The sequence below is a fragment of the Papio anubis genome, unplaced genomic scaffold (assembly GCF_008728515.1).
Source record: "Papio anubis isolate 15944 unplaced genomic scaffold, Panubis1.0 scaffold749, whole genome shotgun sequence".
Lineage (NCBI taxonomy): Eukaryota > Metazoa > Chordata > Mammalia > Primates > Cercopithecidae > Papio > Papio anubis.
Genome location: NW_022167714.1, coordinates 1 through 11,338, shown reverse-complemented (window position 1 = coordinate 11,338; position 11,338 = coordinate 1). Strand labels below are relative to the sequence as shown.

The following is an 11,338-nucleotide window of genomic DNA, read 5'->3' as shown; positions in this document are numbered from 1 at the left end:
CTGGAAGGATAAATGGGGAGGGGAAAGCCTGCTGGGTAGAAGGAACAGGGAGCGGCCAGGGTAAGTCCCCACTCTCAGAGACCCTGACATCAATGTCACCCGGAGCAGAGTGGCCCAGCCTCAGACTCAGAGCACCAAGACCCAGGCCCCCCGTGCCAGTTCCATTCTTCACCCCACAATCTGCAGCCCCCAGCCCTGCCCCGTGAGCCCCGGCCAGGCCCACGATGCCCCTCCTTGCTCCCCAGATGCTGAACCTGCTGCTGCTGGCGCTGCCCGTCCTGGTGAGCCCGGCCCACGCGGCCCCTGGTGAGTCCCAGCCGGGGTCCACCCTGCCCCTCACCACATTCCACAGGCCAGGGCCTGGGTGGGTTCTGGGGAGGCCGGGCTGGCCCCCACACAGGGAAGGGCTGGGTCCAGGTGGGGGGCTGCTTCCTGGTCCTGAACTGGCTCCTGCCCCAGCCCCAGGCCAGGCCCTGCAGCGAGCGGGCATCGTCGGGGGGCAGGAGGCCCCCAGGAGCAAGTGGCCCTGGCAGGTGAGCCTGAGACTCCACGGCCAGTACTGGATGCACTTCTGTGGGGGCTCCCTCATCCACCCCCAGTGGGTGCTGACCGCAGCACATTGCGTGGGACCGTGAGTCTCCCGGGGCCTGGTGGGGTGGGCGAGGGCCGGATGTGTGCCCTGGCTCCCAGGTACTCCTGGAGGCTGCCCAGGGCCCTGAATGGGAGCCTCCGCTGGCCAGGGACGTCAAGGATCTGGCCGACCTCAGGGTGCAGCTGCGGGAGCAGCACCTCTACTACCAGGACCAGCTGCTGCCGGTCAGCAGGATCATCGTGCACCCGCAGTTCTACACTATCCAGACCGGGGCTGACATTGCCCTGCTGGAGCTGGAGGAGCCCGTGAACGTCTCCAGCCACGTCCACACGGTCACCCTGCCCCCTGCCTCGGAGACCTTCCCCCCGGGGACGCCGTGCTGGGTCACCGGCTGGGGTGACGTGAACAAAGATGGTGGGGCTGGGGACAGTGGGAAGTGGGTGCTGGGTCTTAGCCACAGCCCAGCCCCTGGGCTCCCTCTGGCTCCGGGTGGCGGTTGCCGGGCCCCCTCCTGAGTCTGCACCCTCTTCCCCACCCGCAGAGCCCCTCCCACCGCCATTTCCCCTGAAGCAGGTGAAGGTCCCCATAATGGAAAACCACATTTGTGATGCGAAATACCACTCCGGCCTCTACACGGGAGACGACGTCCGCATTATCCGTGACGACATGCTGTGTGCCGGGAACAGCCGGAGGGACTCCTGCCAGGTGGGCTCTGCGTGCTCCCCGCCCCGCACCACAGTCCCCACGCCTGGGCCTGGCTGGCGAGTGCTGACCCCTGCCCTTCGCAGGGCGACTCCGGAGGGCCCCTGGTCTGCAAGGTGAATGGCACCTGGCTGCAGGCGGGCGTGGTCAGCTGGGACGAGGGCTGTGCCCAGCCCAGCCGGCCCGGAATCTACACTCGCGTCACCTACTACTTGGACTGGATCCACCGCTACGTCCCCGAGAAGCCCTGAGCCAGGCCTGTGTCACCCAGGTCAGCAGAGGGCCAGCCCCTCCTGTCCAAACCACCACTGCTTCCGATCCAGGTGGCGACTGTCACCCACACCTTCCCTGCCCCGTCCCGAGTGCCCCTTCCTGTCCTGAGCCCCCTGCTCTGTCCCGAGCCCCTTCCCCTGTCCTGGGGACCCTTCCCCATCCTGAGCCCCCTCCCCTGTCCTGAGCCTGACCCCTGCACGGGGCCCTCCGGCCCTCCCCTGCCCAGCTAGCTGGTGGTGGGTGCTAATCCTTCTGAGCGCTGGACCTCATTAAAGTGCATGAAAATCACTGGTGTGGGTTGCTGTTTCTGGTTGTGGATGTCACTGGGGGAGGAGGCGTCCAGGTGTGCTGGGGACAGCTGCCGGAGCTGCGGGTTCCCGGCCCCCAAGGCACAGCCATTCACTGTGGGATGGGGTCTCCTGGGCACCCCTGGTCCCTGGGGATGGCTTCTCCCCACACAACGCACCCAGCATTCAGGTCACACAGAGCCACTCCGGCAATTTAAAGATGATTGTAAAGGACGGCCAGGTCCCCACAACGGTCAAGGGAGAGCATGGTCACTGGGAGCCCTGGGGCTGCCCATCACAAGCCCCTACCCCGCGCTTCTCACGAGGTCTTCTCCCGGCCCCTCCGTCCAACGCTTTTGCTTTGCCCAGTTGTTTGCTTTGAGACAGGATCTCACTCAGCCTGCACTTCTGTCATCCAGGCTGAAGTGCAGTGGTGTGATCAGGGCTCACTGCAGCCTTGAACTCCTGGGCTCAAGCGATCCTCCCATCTTGGCCTCCCGTGCACCTGGGATTACAGACGCCCGCCACCATGCCCGGCTAATTTTTGTTATTTTCAGGAGAGATGGGGTTTCACCATGTTGGCCAGGCTGGTCTCGAACTCCGGATCTCAAAGTGATCCACCTGCCTCGGCCTCCCAAAGTGCCGGGATGACAGGCGTGAGCCACCGCACCCGGCCTGAGTTTCAGATTTTCAAATTCATTTTGAGGTCTTTCTCTGCATCAATACGTGAGCCCTTTGCATCTGGCGAGTATTGCATTTTATCCCAGGCTCTTGTTTGCGTTTTATATTTGAACGCGATTATACTCATAAATGAAATGTGGGACTAGGCTATTCTGGTTGAAAAAAACTCTAAGAAACCATTCACTCTTTCCTTCCAACTGTCCGATGCAGAGATGTGCATTCGGTCTGCAAATGATCTCTGTCCTCGAAAGGGGTGGACTCGACTCTCAGTGCCCTGTTCAGTCCCACGTGACCTCTGTCTCTGCAGCCCCTGGAGGGCAGGGGCAGAGGGGCACCAGGAGCCCATCCCTCGGCTCCTGTCCTGCAGGCCCAGCGTCGTTTATGAAGATGGATCTGGAACTCCAGCCCTCCTTCCTCCCTCTGGCCCATCCCACCTTCTAGGGATCACAGGGACAACACGGGGTGACTCCCAGTGAGCACTGAGCCCCTAGAAGCACTTCCGCACGCCCAGCGACGGTTTTGCGGGGTGGGAGTCGGAGGCACGAGACCCCGAAGGGAAGCAACACGGACCCGGGGTTTCCGGCGTAAGGGAAGGTGGACAGCAGGGGCCGGCCACTAGGTGGAGGGGGCGGGGCAGGCTCCAGTCCCAGAGCTTCCCAAATTAGATCCAAGATTCCCGGGAAGCTCGCCGAAGCTCAGCCCAGTGACACTGGCGGAAGTGAGCGCCAGCTTCAGCAGGAAGGGTCTCCCAGGACGTGGCAGGCAGGCCGCTGGCCACGGCCGCAGCCACCTGCGTTTTGACTGGGACAGGGGGACCTGCTCCAAGATCACCCACGTGGCTGCTGGCAGGAGGCCCTGGTTCCCTGTCCCGGGGGGTGGAGGGGGAGGGCGAGTGGGGAGTCCAGGGTTCCTACTGAGGGAACAGCGCTCAGGTGGCCAGGTTACTGTAGACAGAAGCAACCCCAGGTCTCCCAGGGTCCTGAGCTACAGGAGACCCCACCATGCTGGGGGCCACTGCCAGGTCCAGGCCCCCTCCCTGTTCCTCAGTTGGCTCTCCTGTCCGACGGGGCGGGGGGGGGGGAAGGCACCACGTCACAGGAATGTGGGGCTCATGGGATGGTGTGTGGAGTTTCCTTCTCCCCAGCAGGCCTGGCATCTGGGTGGTGTGGAACACACTGCTGGGAGCGGCATGCTGGGGCACAGGCAGAGAGACGGGGTCCCCAGTGCTGCAGGTGAATTGCGTTGGGACAGGTGAGGGCCCTGAAGTCTCCGCCCGTGGGGACCTGGGGACAGCCCTCGAGGTCAGGACTAGAGGACCTGGTTCCATGAAGACCCTGCCCCTCAGGCTCCCTCCCCACTGCATGACATCGCCCTGGGTAGGGGTGCCCTGGGCCACGGACTGGTGGCTCAGACTCTACTCCCTTGTGTGGGATGGGACTGTCCTGCCTCCCCCAAGGCAACCCCTCCAGGTGTGCCCCTGCCGTCAGGTGTGCGGCCGCCGTGAGGGAGGAGGGTGCCCGGTCGTGGGTGCACTGCTGGCCCCGCATGCGAAGGGAGAGGCTGGTGTTGTCCTTATTCGTCACCAGGAAAAACACTGAACCTACAGTTCAGAGCCGTGGCTGCCCCCCGCGCTGGCGTGCAGGAGGCCAAGTCTGTGCCCAGGAGGCCACACCCTGGTGGGTGGTCAGGCAATTCCACCCCCGTGCATCAGTTCCCCACATCAAAGAGGGGATCCCTGACCTAGAGGGTCTCAGGCGGACCCTCCAACCCGGCCTGTGATTTGGATCTGGGGAGGGGGGCAGGAAAGTCCCGGGCACTGCCCAGGGCCCCTTATCAGCTGGGTCATCAGGCTGGGGCGGCCAGGACGGTTAGGAAGGGCCAGTCCAGGCTGGGCAGCGAAACGGCGCCCATCAGATCTGCCGAGCGAGCACGGGACCTGCTGCCGGATGTGGGGACAGGGACTTCTCAGAGGGTGGTTGTCACGAGGGCCTGAGCTGTCTCCATGGGGCTGCTGGGCCTTGATTGGGACCATCCTGAGGAACCCCGAGGACTGGGCTCCCAGAGGATGGAGGAGAGGGGGCCAGTGTGCCGAGGGAACCAGGGAGCGTTCCTTAGAGGGGGCGGCACTGATAGGAACACTTACCTCTCCCTCAGCCCTGGCCCCAGAGCAGACATAGGGTGAGAAGTGGTGCTTGCTTTCTGTCCTTCACCACTGTGCCCTTGAGCCTTGCCGGCCACTTGGTGCCAGGGCTGTGGCATCCACATGGGGATAAATGGAGGTGATGACCCTTCTTAGGAGATGTGCAGAAGGAACAGGTGGGGCCGTCTGTGGAGCTCCCGCCTCCTCCGTCCTCCCACCCTGCCTGACAGCAGGTGTGTGGCCACCCCTACCCCCCACGCCCAGCAGGTCCAAGGGTCAGGCGGGCCCTCCTTCTTCTCCCTACAGTGGGCAGACACCATGGCCCTCGGGGCCCGTGGCCTCCTGCTGTTCCTTGCTGTGCCCGGTGGGTGACCTGGCCTGGGTATGAGGATGGGGGGGCATCTGCTTCCAGCCTGGATCCCTGGTGGGGGTGAAGCTGGGGGCTGGCCTGAGGGAGGGAGGAACACGCTGAGCCCCCACCCTGTGGGGCCCCGTGTCTCCTCTGAGGAGACTGCACCCCTGGCTGGAGGCCCGGCTGTCCGTGCCTGGGGACAGAGGCAGGAGGGAGGTGCGGGTGGGAGTTGGGGGTGCCGGGAGTCCCAGGACCCAGAATACTGGTGATTTCTCCCCCGAGCAGGACCTGGAGGGTGGGGAGGAGGCCCAGGCCTGAGACCAAACTCCCGGCCTCCAGCTGCCGTTTATGGCCCGTGGCTGGTTCCACCCAGCCCCGGGCCAGTGAGACAGCGGCTGACCCAGCCTCACCAGGCCGGGCCCCTCCGCTCAGGGCCAGGGCCCACCCCAGTGTCACCCTGAGGCCTGGCAGAGGCCTCTGGAGCCTGCACACCCCTCCCCTCGGCAGCCCCCCTCTATCCTGGGCCCTCCGTCTCTTTCCCGCAGGTGTGTCCCTCAGGGCTTTGCAGCCAGGTACGTCTCCAACAGGTGTGCGGTGTGGGGGTGGGTGCAGGCAAGGCCTGGCAGGGGGGCCTCGGAGACGACCCTCTCCCTCCCTGGGGGTCCCACTGGGGAGGCCATGGTTTGTCAGGTGGTTTCCGCTCACATCTCTCGGTTGAGGGAGGCTGGCCGGGGTCTGCTGCAGGGGCCGTCTCCCCCTCCACTGCGGTCAGTTTGTACCTTGGGAGATGCTTGGAGGCCGTGGAAACCACCTGGCCCTCCTCGAACTTCCTCCCCGCAGGGTCCCCACTGTGGCCCAGGAGCCAGCTGGGGGCTTCGCTGTGCAGGAGAGCCCACGCCCCACCCCCAGTCCCACTCCCTGTCTATAAATCTCTACGTCTGTCTACATCCCAGCTTCCCTTCCGTGCAGCCGAGTGGCCACACTCCATTGCCAGCAAAATTATCCAGCTCAGGCGGCCCCAGGTGCGGCCGGTGGGCCTCAAGCCGACTTCCTCTTAATTTCTTTCTAATTTACTGAGATGAACTTCACAGAAGATAAAGTTACATTATCAAGCATCCAGCTCAGAGACCCTGAGCACCTCGGACAGTGCCGTGTACCCCCCAGTTCTATCCAGCTCCGAGCATCTCCACCTCCCCTGAAGGAAAACTGCCCACTAGGCAGCCACTCCCGGCCTTCTCGGGGGCTCCACCGTTCTCTGAGCCCCCTTCTAGCTGCCTGGGAGCCCTGGTTAGTTCGTGGAGCACGGCACTTACAAACCGCAGCCTGCGCACCGGGCGCGCTCACGGCTGCTGGCTGTCATTTCTGCTGCACCCGCGAGGCTTGCGGGGTAAGGCCGGCAGATGGGAGCTGAAGAGGGAAGTCCCCGAGAAGGCAGGTGTGGTCAGGGAAGGCTTCCTGGAGGAAGCACAGTGGGCTTCTTGGGATCCCCACCAGCCACCCCTTCCTCCTTCGACTTAGGGTGTGGCCAGCCGCAGCATTCGGGTGCAGGAGGCCGGATCGTGGGGGGCCACGCTGCCCGGGCTGGCGCATGGCCATGGCAGGCCAGCCTCCGCCTACGGAGGGTGCACGTGTGTGGCGGGTCCCTGCTCAGCCCCCAGTGGGTGCTCACAGCTGCCCACTGCTTCTCCGGGTGAGTCTGGCTGGGCAGGGGCAGTCTGAACGTCCAGGCCTGAGTGGGGCCTACGCCAGCGCACAGGCTTCCACTGGGTCTTGACTCACTCTGAGGCTTGGGAACTCTGAGCCTGTTTCCTTCCAGTGGAAAGGGAGGAGCTGGCTGCCCACTCTCTGTGAGGTTCTGCCGGTCTCTGCTCACCTCTAGGGACCGACGGCTCCCTCCCGCGCCCCCGCCGCTGTCTCTTCATGTGAAACTGAGCTTGCAATCTGCCTCCTGACCAGCCCTTGCTGGTCTCGGGTGTGCTGCTGGCTTTTCCGGGCGCTGGCAGGAACCCCAAAGTGCTGCCGTGGTCCTTGGACCCTGGAGGGCGAGGCCACTGCCCAGGCTGTGTGTGTCCTGAGCCCAGGAGGGAAGAGCTGGGCTTCAGGTGCCCGCAGGGGTGCGCTCTGGGCAGGGCCGATGCTCACCTCTGGCCTCTGCAGCCGGCCCCTCTCAGGGCACTGATGCCCGCAACACCCACCCACCTTCCCTCCCAGGTCCCTGAATTCTTCCGATTACCAGGTGCACCTAGGGGAGCTGGAGATCACTCTGTCTCCCCACTTCTCCACCGTGAGGCAGATCATCCTGCACTCCAGCCCCTCAGGACCGCCGGGGTCCAGCGGGGACATCGCCCTGGTGCAACTCAGTGTCCCCGTGACCCTCTCCAGCCGGATCCTGCCCGTCTGCCTCCCGGAGGCCTCAGATGACTTCCGCCCTGGGAGCCGGTGCTGGGTGACTGGCTGGGGCTACACGCGGGAGGGAGGTGAGGAGCCTGCGTGGGGATGCTAGGATGGAGGGAGGCAAGGGCAGCTGGAAGAGAGCTGGCTTGAGGGACACTGATGCCACCACCTGCTCCTGGTGGCCTGCACACCCGGCCAAGGCCGCCCCCATCGGCTGTCCCTTTTCAAAGCCTATCGTGTGGGTCCAGAGCAGCGGCCAAACATCAGATCACAACCCACGTGCCATGATGAGGGTCACAGTGGCATTGGACTTGTGTCTGGCAAGGTCTCCCATCCCCCCAGGGCAGGGCCTGGTGCTCCAACCTTCCCTGAAGCCTGTCTCCCCCACCCCAGAGCCTCTGCCACCCCCCTACAGCCTTCAGGAGGTGGAAGTCTCCGTGGTGAACACAGAGACCTGCCGCCGGGACTACCCTGGCCCTGGGGGCAGCATCCTTCGGCCCGACATGTTGTGTGCCCAGGGCCCCGGGGATGCCTGCCAGGTGAGCCCGCCAGGCCGTGACAGAGGACGGGGGTGGGTGCAGCCCGGGGGGGGTTCCCCACCTTCTCGGCTCCCCATGCTCGCCTTCTCTGTCCTCAGGATGACTCCGGAGGGCCCCTGGTCTGCCAGATGAACGGTGCCTGGGTGCAGGCTGGCATTGTGAGCTGGGGTGAGGGCTGCGGCCGCCCCAACAGGCCAGGGGTCTATACCCATGTCCCCGCCTATGTGAGCTGGATCCGCCGTCACACCACAGCCTCAGGGGGCCCAGGGTCTGGGTACCCCCGGCTCCCCCTCCTGGCTGGTTTCTTCCTCCCCGGACTCTTCCTTCTGCTCGTCTCCTGTGTCCTGCTGGCCAAGTGCCTGCTGCGCCCGTCTGGGGATGGCGCTCCCTTCCCCGCCCCTGACTGATGGCAGGAATCCAAGCACATTTCTTCAATAAGTTACTATTTATTCCGCTCTGCCCCCGCCCTGTCCCTTGAGAAGCTGAGTCTTCCGCATCAGATTATTGCAACATTTAACCTGAATTTAAAAGCACACAAAACAAAGGTGTCAACGGGAATCTCGCGGCCAAAGCCCCCAGATGGAGGGGAGGCCCGATGTGCGTCGGTGCCGGGCGCGTTACTCCACGGAGTCGGCTCCTTAGCGATGTGACGTCACCGTCTCCCAGAGTCACAGGACGCTTCTGGGAAGCCCGAGCGGAACGGAAAGGGCGGTGGCTGGAAGGGGAGGGTGGTGAGGGCGTGACAGGCGGACAAGAACTCAGACTGTGAGTGAAGGTGGCCTTGGGCCGCGGTGGCCGCACCTGCTGCCGGCAAGGGCCCAGGCCCCCAGTGAGTGTCCTGTAACAATGCGCAGCCTGAGAGGGCGCAGCCTGGTACCTTCCCCTCTCTGGCGGGTGCCTGGTCTTCATCCCACAAACGCAGCTTCTCTCACGACGGGACGCTGACCCAGCCGCCCGCACAGCCTCGGCTGGCAGCAAAACTCCAAGAAGCCCAAACCAGAACGGACGGGGGCTCGCGGGGCCCAGCAGCCACTCCTGCTTCACTGGGCAGAGAACCAGGGCCTGGGCTGTCATCCTCCCCGGGCCTCTCTGCTCACGACGGGACCCAAGTCAGGGTCCACGCACGGCTCAACCTGGGCCACCACCCCAGCGGGGCCCCCAGACCCCAGTGCCAAAGTGCTGTGCGGCACCAAGCCCCGAGCTACACGGGGTCATCTGTACCATCCCCTGGGGCAGGCGTGGCTGAGGGGGACCCTGGTTTCTCCAGAGGACACTGGGGGACTGTGAGGTACGGCCCCCGCCTCTTCTCTGGGGGGTCACTGATGGGCATGGGAGGCTCTGTTTCTGGGGGTTCCAGGAGCACTATGGCCCCTGAAGAGGAAGCTCTGGGTTCTGGGGTCACGCTGTGGCTACCGTCCAAGAAAGGGTCTCCACTGGGGCCCCCGAGGTCCAGCGGCTCGAAGGCAAAGCTGGGGACGGTCAGGTGCTCGGCCCGGCAGGAGGACTGGCCCCAGCGCTCCCCCTTGGCTGCAGGGTCCCCTCCGGTGCCTGAGCCCTCTGTGGGCTCCAGGGAGTCCCTGTGAGGGGCGGCCTCACAGGACGGGGTTCTGCGCCTCAGGGTGGTGCTGCCGCCCTCCGCTGCAGGGGGCCGCGCGGAGCCCTCATCCTCCGCAGGGGGTTCCACCGAGATGCAGGGGGGGCTCATCTTCTTCTTTCTGCGTGCACCCAGAGCGGGCTCGGCCTCGGGGCCCCAGGCCTTGGCCTCCCCAGGCTCCCCGCTGCCCAGCTCCGCCGAGGGCCGCCACTGCTCGTCCGCCCGGCCCGGCTTGTCCAGGAAGCCCTGAGCGTCCACGCTGTAGAGCCTGCGCAGGTCCCGCTCGCCGCCGGCCACGGGGGAGGCTTCGGGGCCCTGGGGCTCGGCCGCGGGCTGCCAGGGGCAGGCGGAGCTGGTGATGTGGCTGACCTCCTCGTCGGCTGGGTCCGAGGCCTCGGCCTCCTCTCCGCCTGGGGCTGCCGTCCGGCTGGAGACGCAGCGCTGTCCGAAGGTGTGCTTCCGGGTGCGGGTGCTGGCGGGCCGTGGGGAGCGTGGGGGAGACTGCAGGGAGCCCCCCTGGGACACCGGCCTCACCAGGGTTTTCTCGCCAGTCTCCGCAGGGTCCAGGGGGTCCCTAGGGCCGTCAATCTGCCCTTCCAAGGAATCAGCGCGCACAGCCTCCTGTAGGATGTGGAAGCAAAGTGAGGAGCACGACCCTGGGAGAGGCCTATCGGTGGCCGGGGCCTGGGGACCCCTCACCATCCAGGTCCTAGAGAGGCCAACGTGGGCAGGTCCCCTGGGTGGCTCCTGACCCTCGAGATGGGGCTGGAAGCCACTGGTGTGGACATCCCAGTCTCACTCCTGACCTGTGAGGCTCCTGGGGAAAGCCTGTACCCGCTATTCTGCAGGCACAGATGCCACGGCCCCCAGGGGCACAGAGCTGAGGCTACCTCCCCACCCCGGGACACCAGCAGCCCAGCTGGGCACCCCCAGGATGGGGCTCTCCTAACTGCTCCCATGCGGTACGGGGGTCTTGCACTGGGCAGCAAGAGGCAGGGAGAGGCAGGAAGAGGAGCTGAGGCTGCAAGTGGGTGAGGCTGGGACATCTGAGCACAAGCCAGGACCAGAGAAGCCGCTGTCTGCCCACCATGGGACACACGCCCACATGGGGCCTGGAAAATTGCCGTCTGCCTGTCATGGGGTGGGCCTGAGAAACTGCTGTTTGCCCACCCTGGGGCCTGAGGCTGTGGTTCCAAGAAGATTCGGGTCCCCGTAGCCGGGAGCTCTGTAGCCACAGACAGGCTCACAGGCCTGAAGACCCACCTGGGCCCAATGCTCCGCGATCCACCAAGCAGCAGGCAGAAAACTTCAGAGCCCCAAGGACCCAGTGCCACCCTCCCTGGGCCTTGTCCTCATCTGCTGGTCCTTCAGATGAGAGAGGGCATCCCTGTAAGCCCCCCACCCCCGCCAGCCTCCACTGCAGGCAACAGCTTCTCCTACCTGTCTGCAGAGCAGCCGGCTGAGGCTGGGGGAGTGGGCTGTGCCCCGAGGGGACAGGGCGTGGAGGGTCTCGCTGCTCCTGGCTGGGGACGACACAGCCAATGGGATCTGGAGGGAGGCACAGGACTCCGCGGGCGGCGAGTGTGCAGAGGCCACGGAGCCTGGGGCAGGGGAGAATCTAAGCTGGCAGCTCTGCCCCTGCCTTCCTGCCCAGCTTCCACCCACTCCGTCCTCCCCCAACCTGCCCCCGTCCTCCTTCCTGCCCGGCTTCCACTCACCCCGTCCTCCCCCAACCTGCCACCACCCTCCTTCCCGCCCGGCTTCCACCCACCCCATCCTCCCCC

At 65.3% G+C, this 11,338-nt stretch overlaps 3 protein-coding genes across 5 annotated transcripts; 2 read left to right on the top strand and 1 right to left on the bottom strand.

Moving 5' to 3' along the window:
• Positions 1-1,855, top strand: LOC110741984 (tryptase alpha/beta-1). 3 transcript variants are annotated; one of them, XM_031662558.1, is made up of 6 exons: positions 1-60; positions 246-306; positions 460-631; positions 741-1,006; positions 1,134-1,297; positions 1,381-1,855. In XM_031662558.1, the coding sequence occupies exons 2-6, from the start codon at positions 246-248 to the stop codon at positions 1,543-1,545; spliced, it is 828 nt and encodes a 275-aa protein (XP_031518418.1). In that variant the 5' UTR covers positions 1-60; the 3' UTR covers positions 1,546-1,855. The 3 variants fall into 3 exon arrangements, with proteins under 3 accessions (XP_031518418.1, XP_031518417.1, XP_031518416.1); XM_031662557.1 differs by lacking the exon at positions 1-60 and having other exon boundaries at positions 64-306; positions 741-988; XM_031662556.1 differs by lacking the exon at positions 1-60 and having other exon boundaries at positions 64-306.
• A 3,138-nt stretch (positions 1,856-4,993) lies between these two features.
• On the top strand, positions 4,994-8,504 carry TPSG1 (tryptase gamma 1). Its single transcript, XM_031662563.1, has 6 exons — positions 4,994-5,039; positions 5,573-5,599; positions 6,447-6,717; positions 7,239-7,504; positions 7,815-7,960; positions 8,059-8,504. Exons 1-6 carry the CDS (start codon positions 4,994-4,996, stop codon positions 8,365-8,367), a joined length of 1,065 nt encoding a protein of 354 aa, XP_031518423.1. The 3' UTR covers positions 8,368-8,504.
• Positions 8,387-11,330, bottom strand: LOC101006184 (voltage-dependent T-type calcium channel subunit alpha-1H). The gene is made up of 2 exons (XM_031662561.1): positions 10,995-11,330; positions 8,387-10,175 (listed from the first exon to the last, which is right to left on the bottom strand). The coding sequence occupies exons 1-2, from the start codon at positions 11,328-11,330 to the stop codon at positions 9,162-9,164; spliced, it is 1,350 nt and encodes a 449-aa protein (XP_031518421.1). The 3' UTR covers positions 8,387-9,161.
• Between the last annotated feature and the right edge of the window lie 8 nt (positions 11,331-11,338).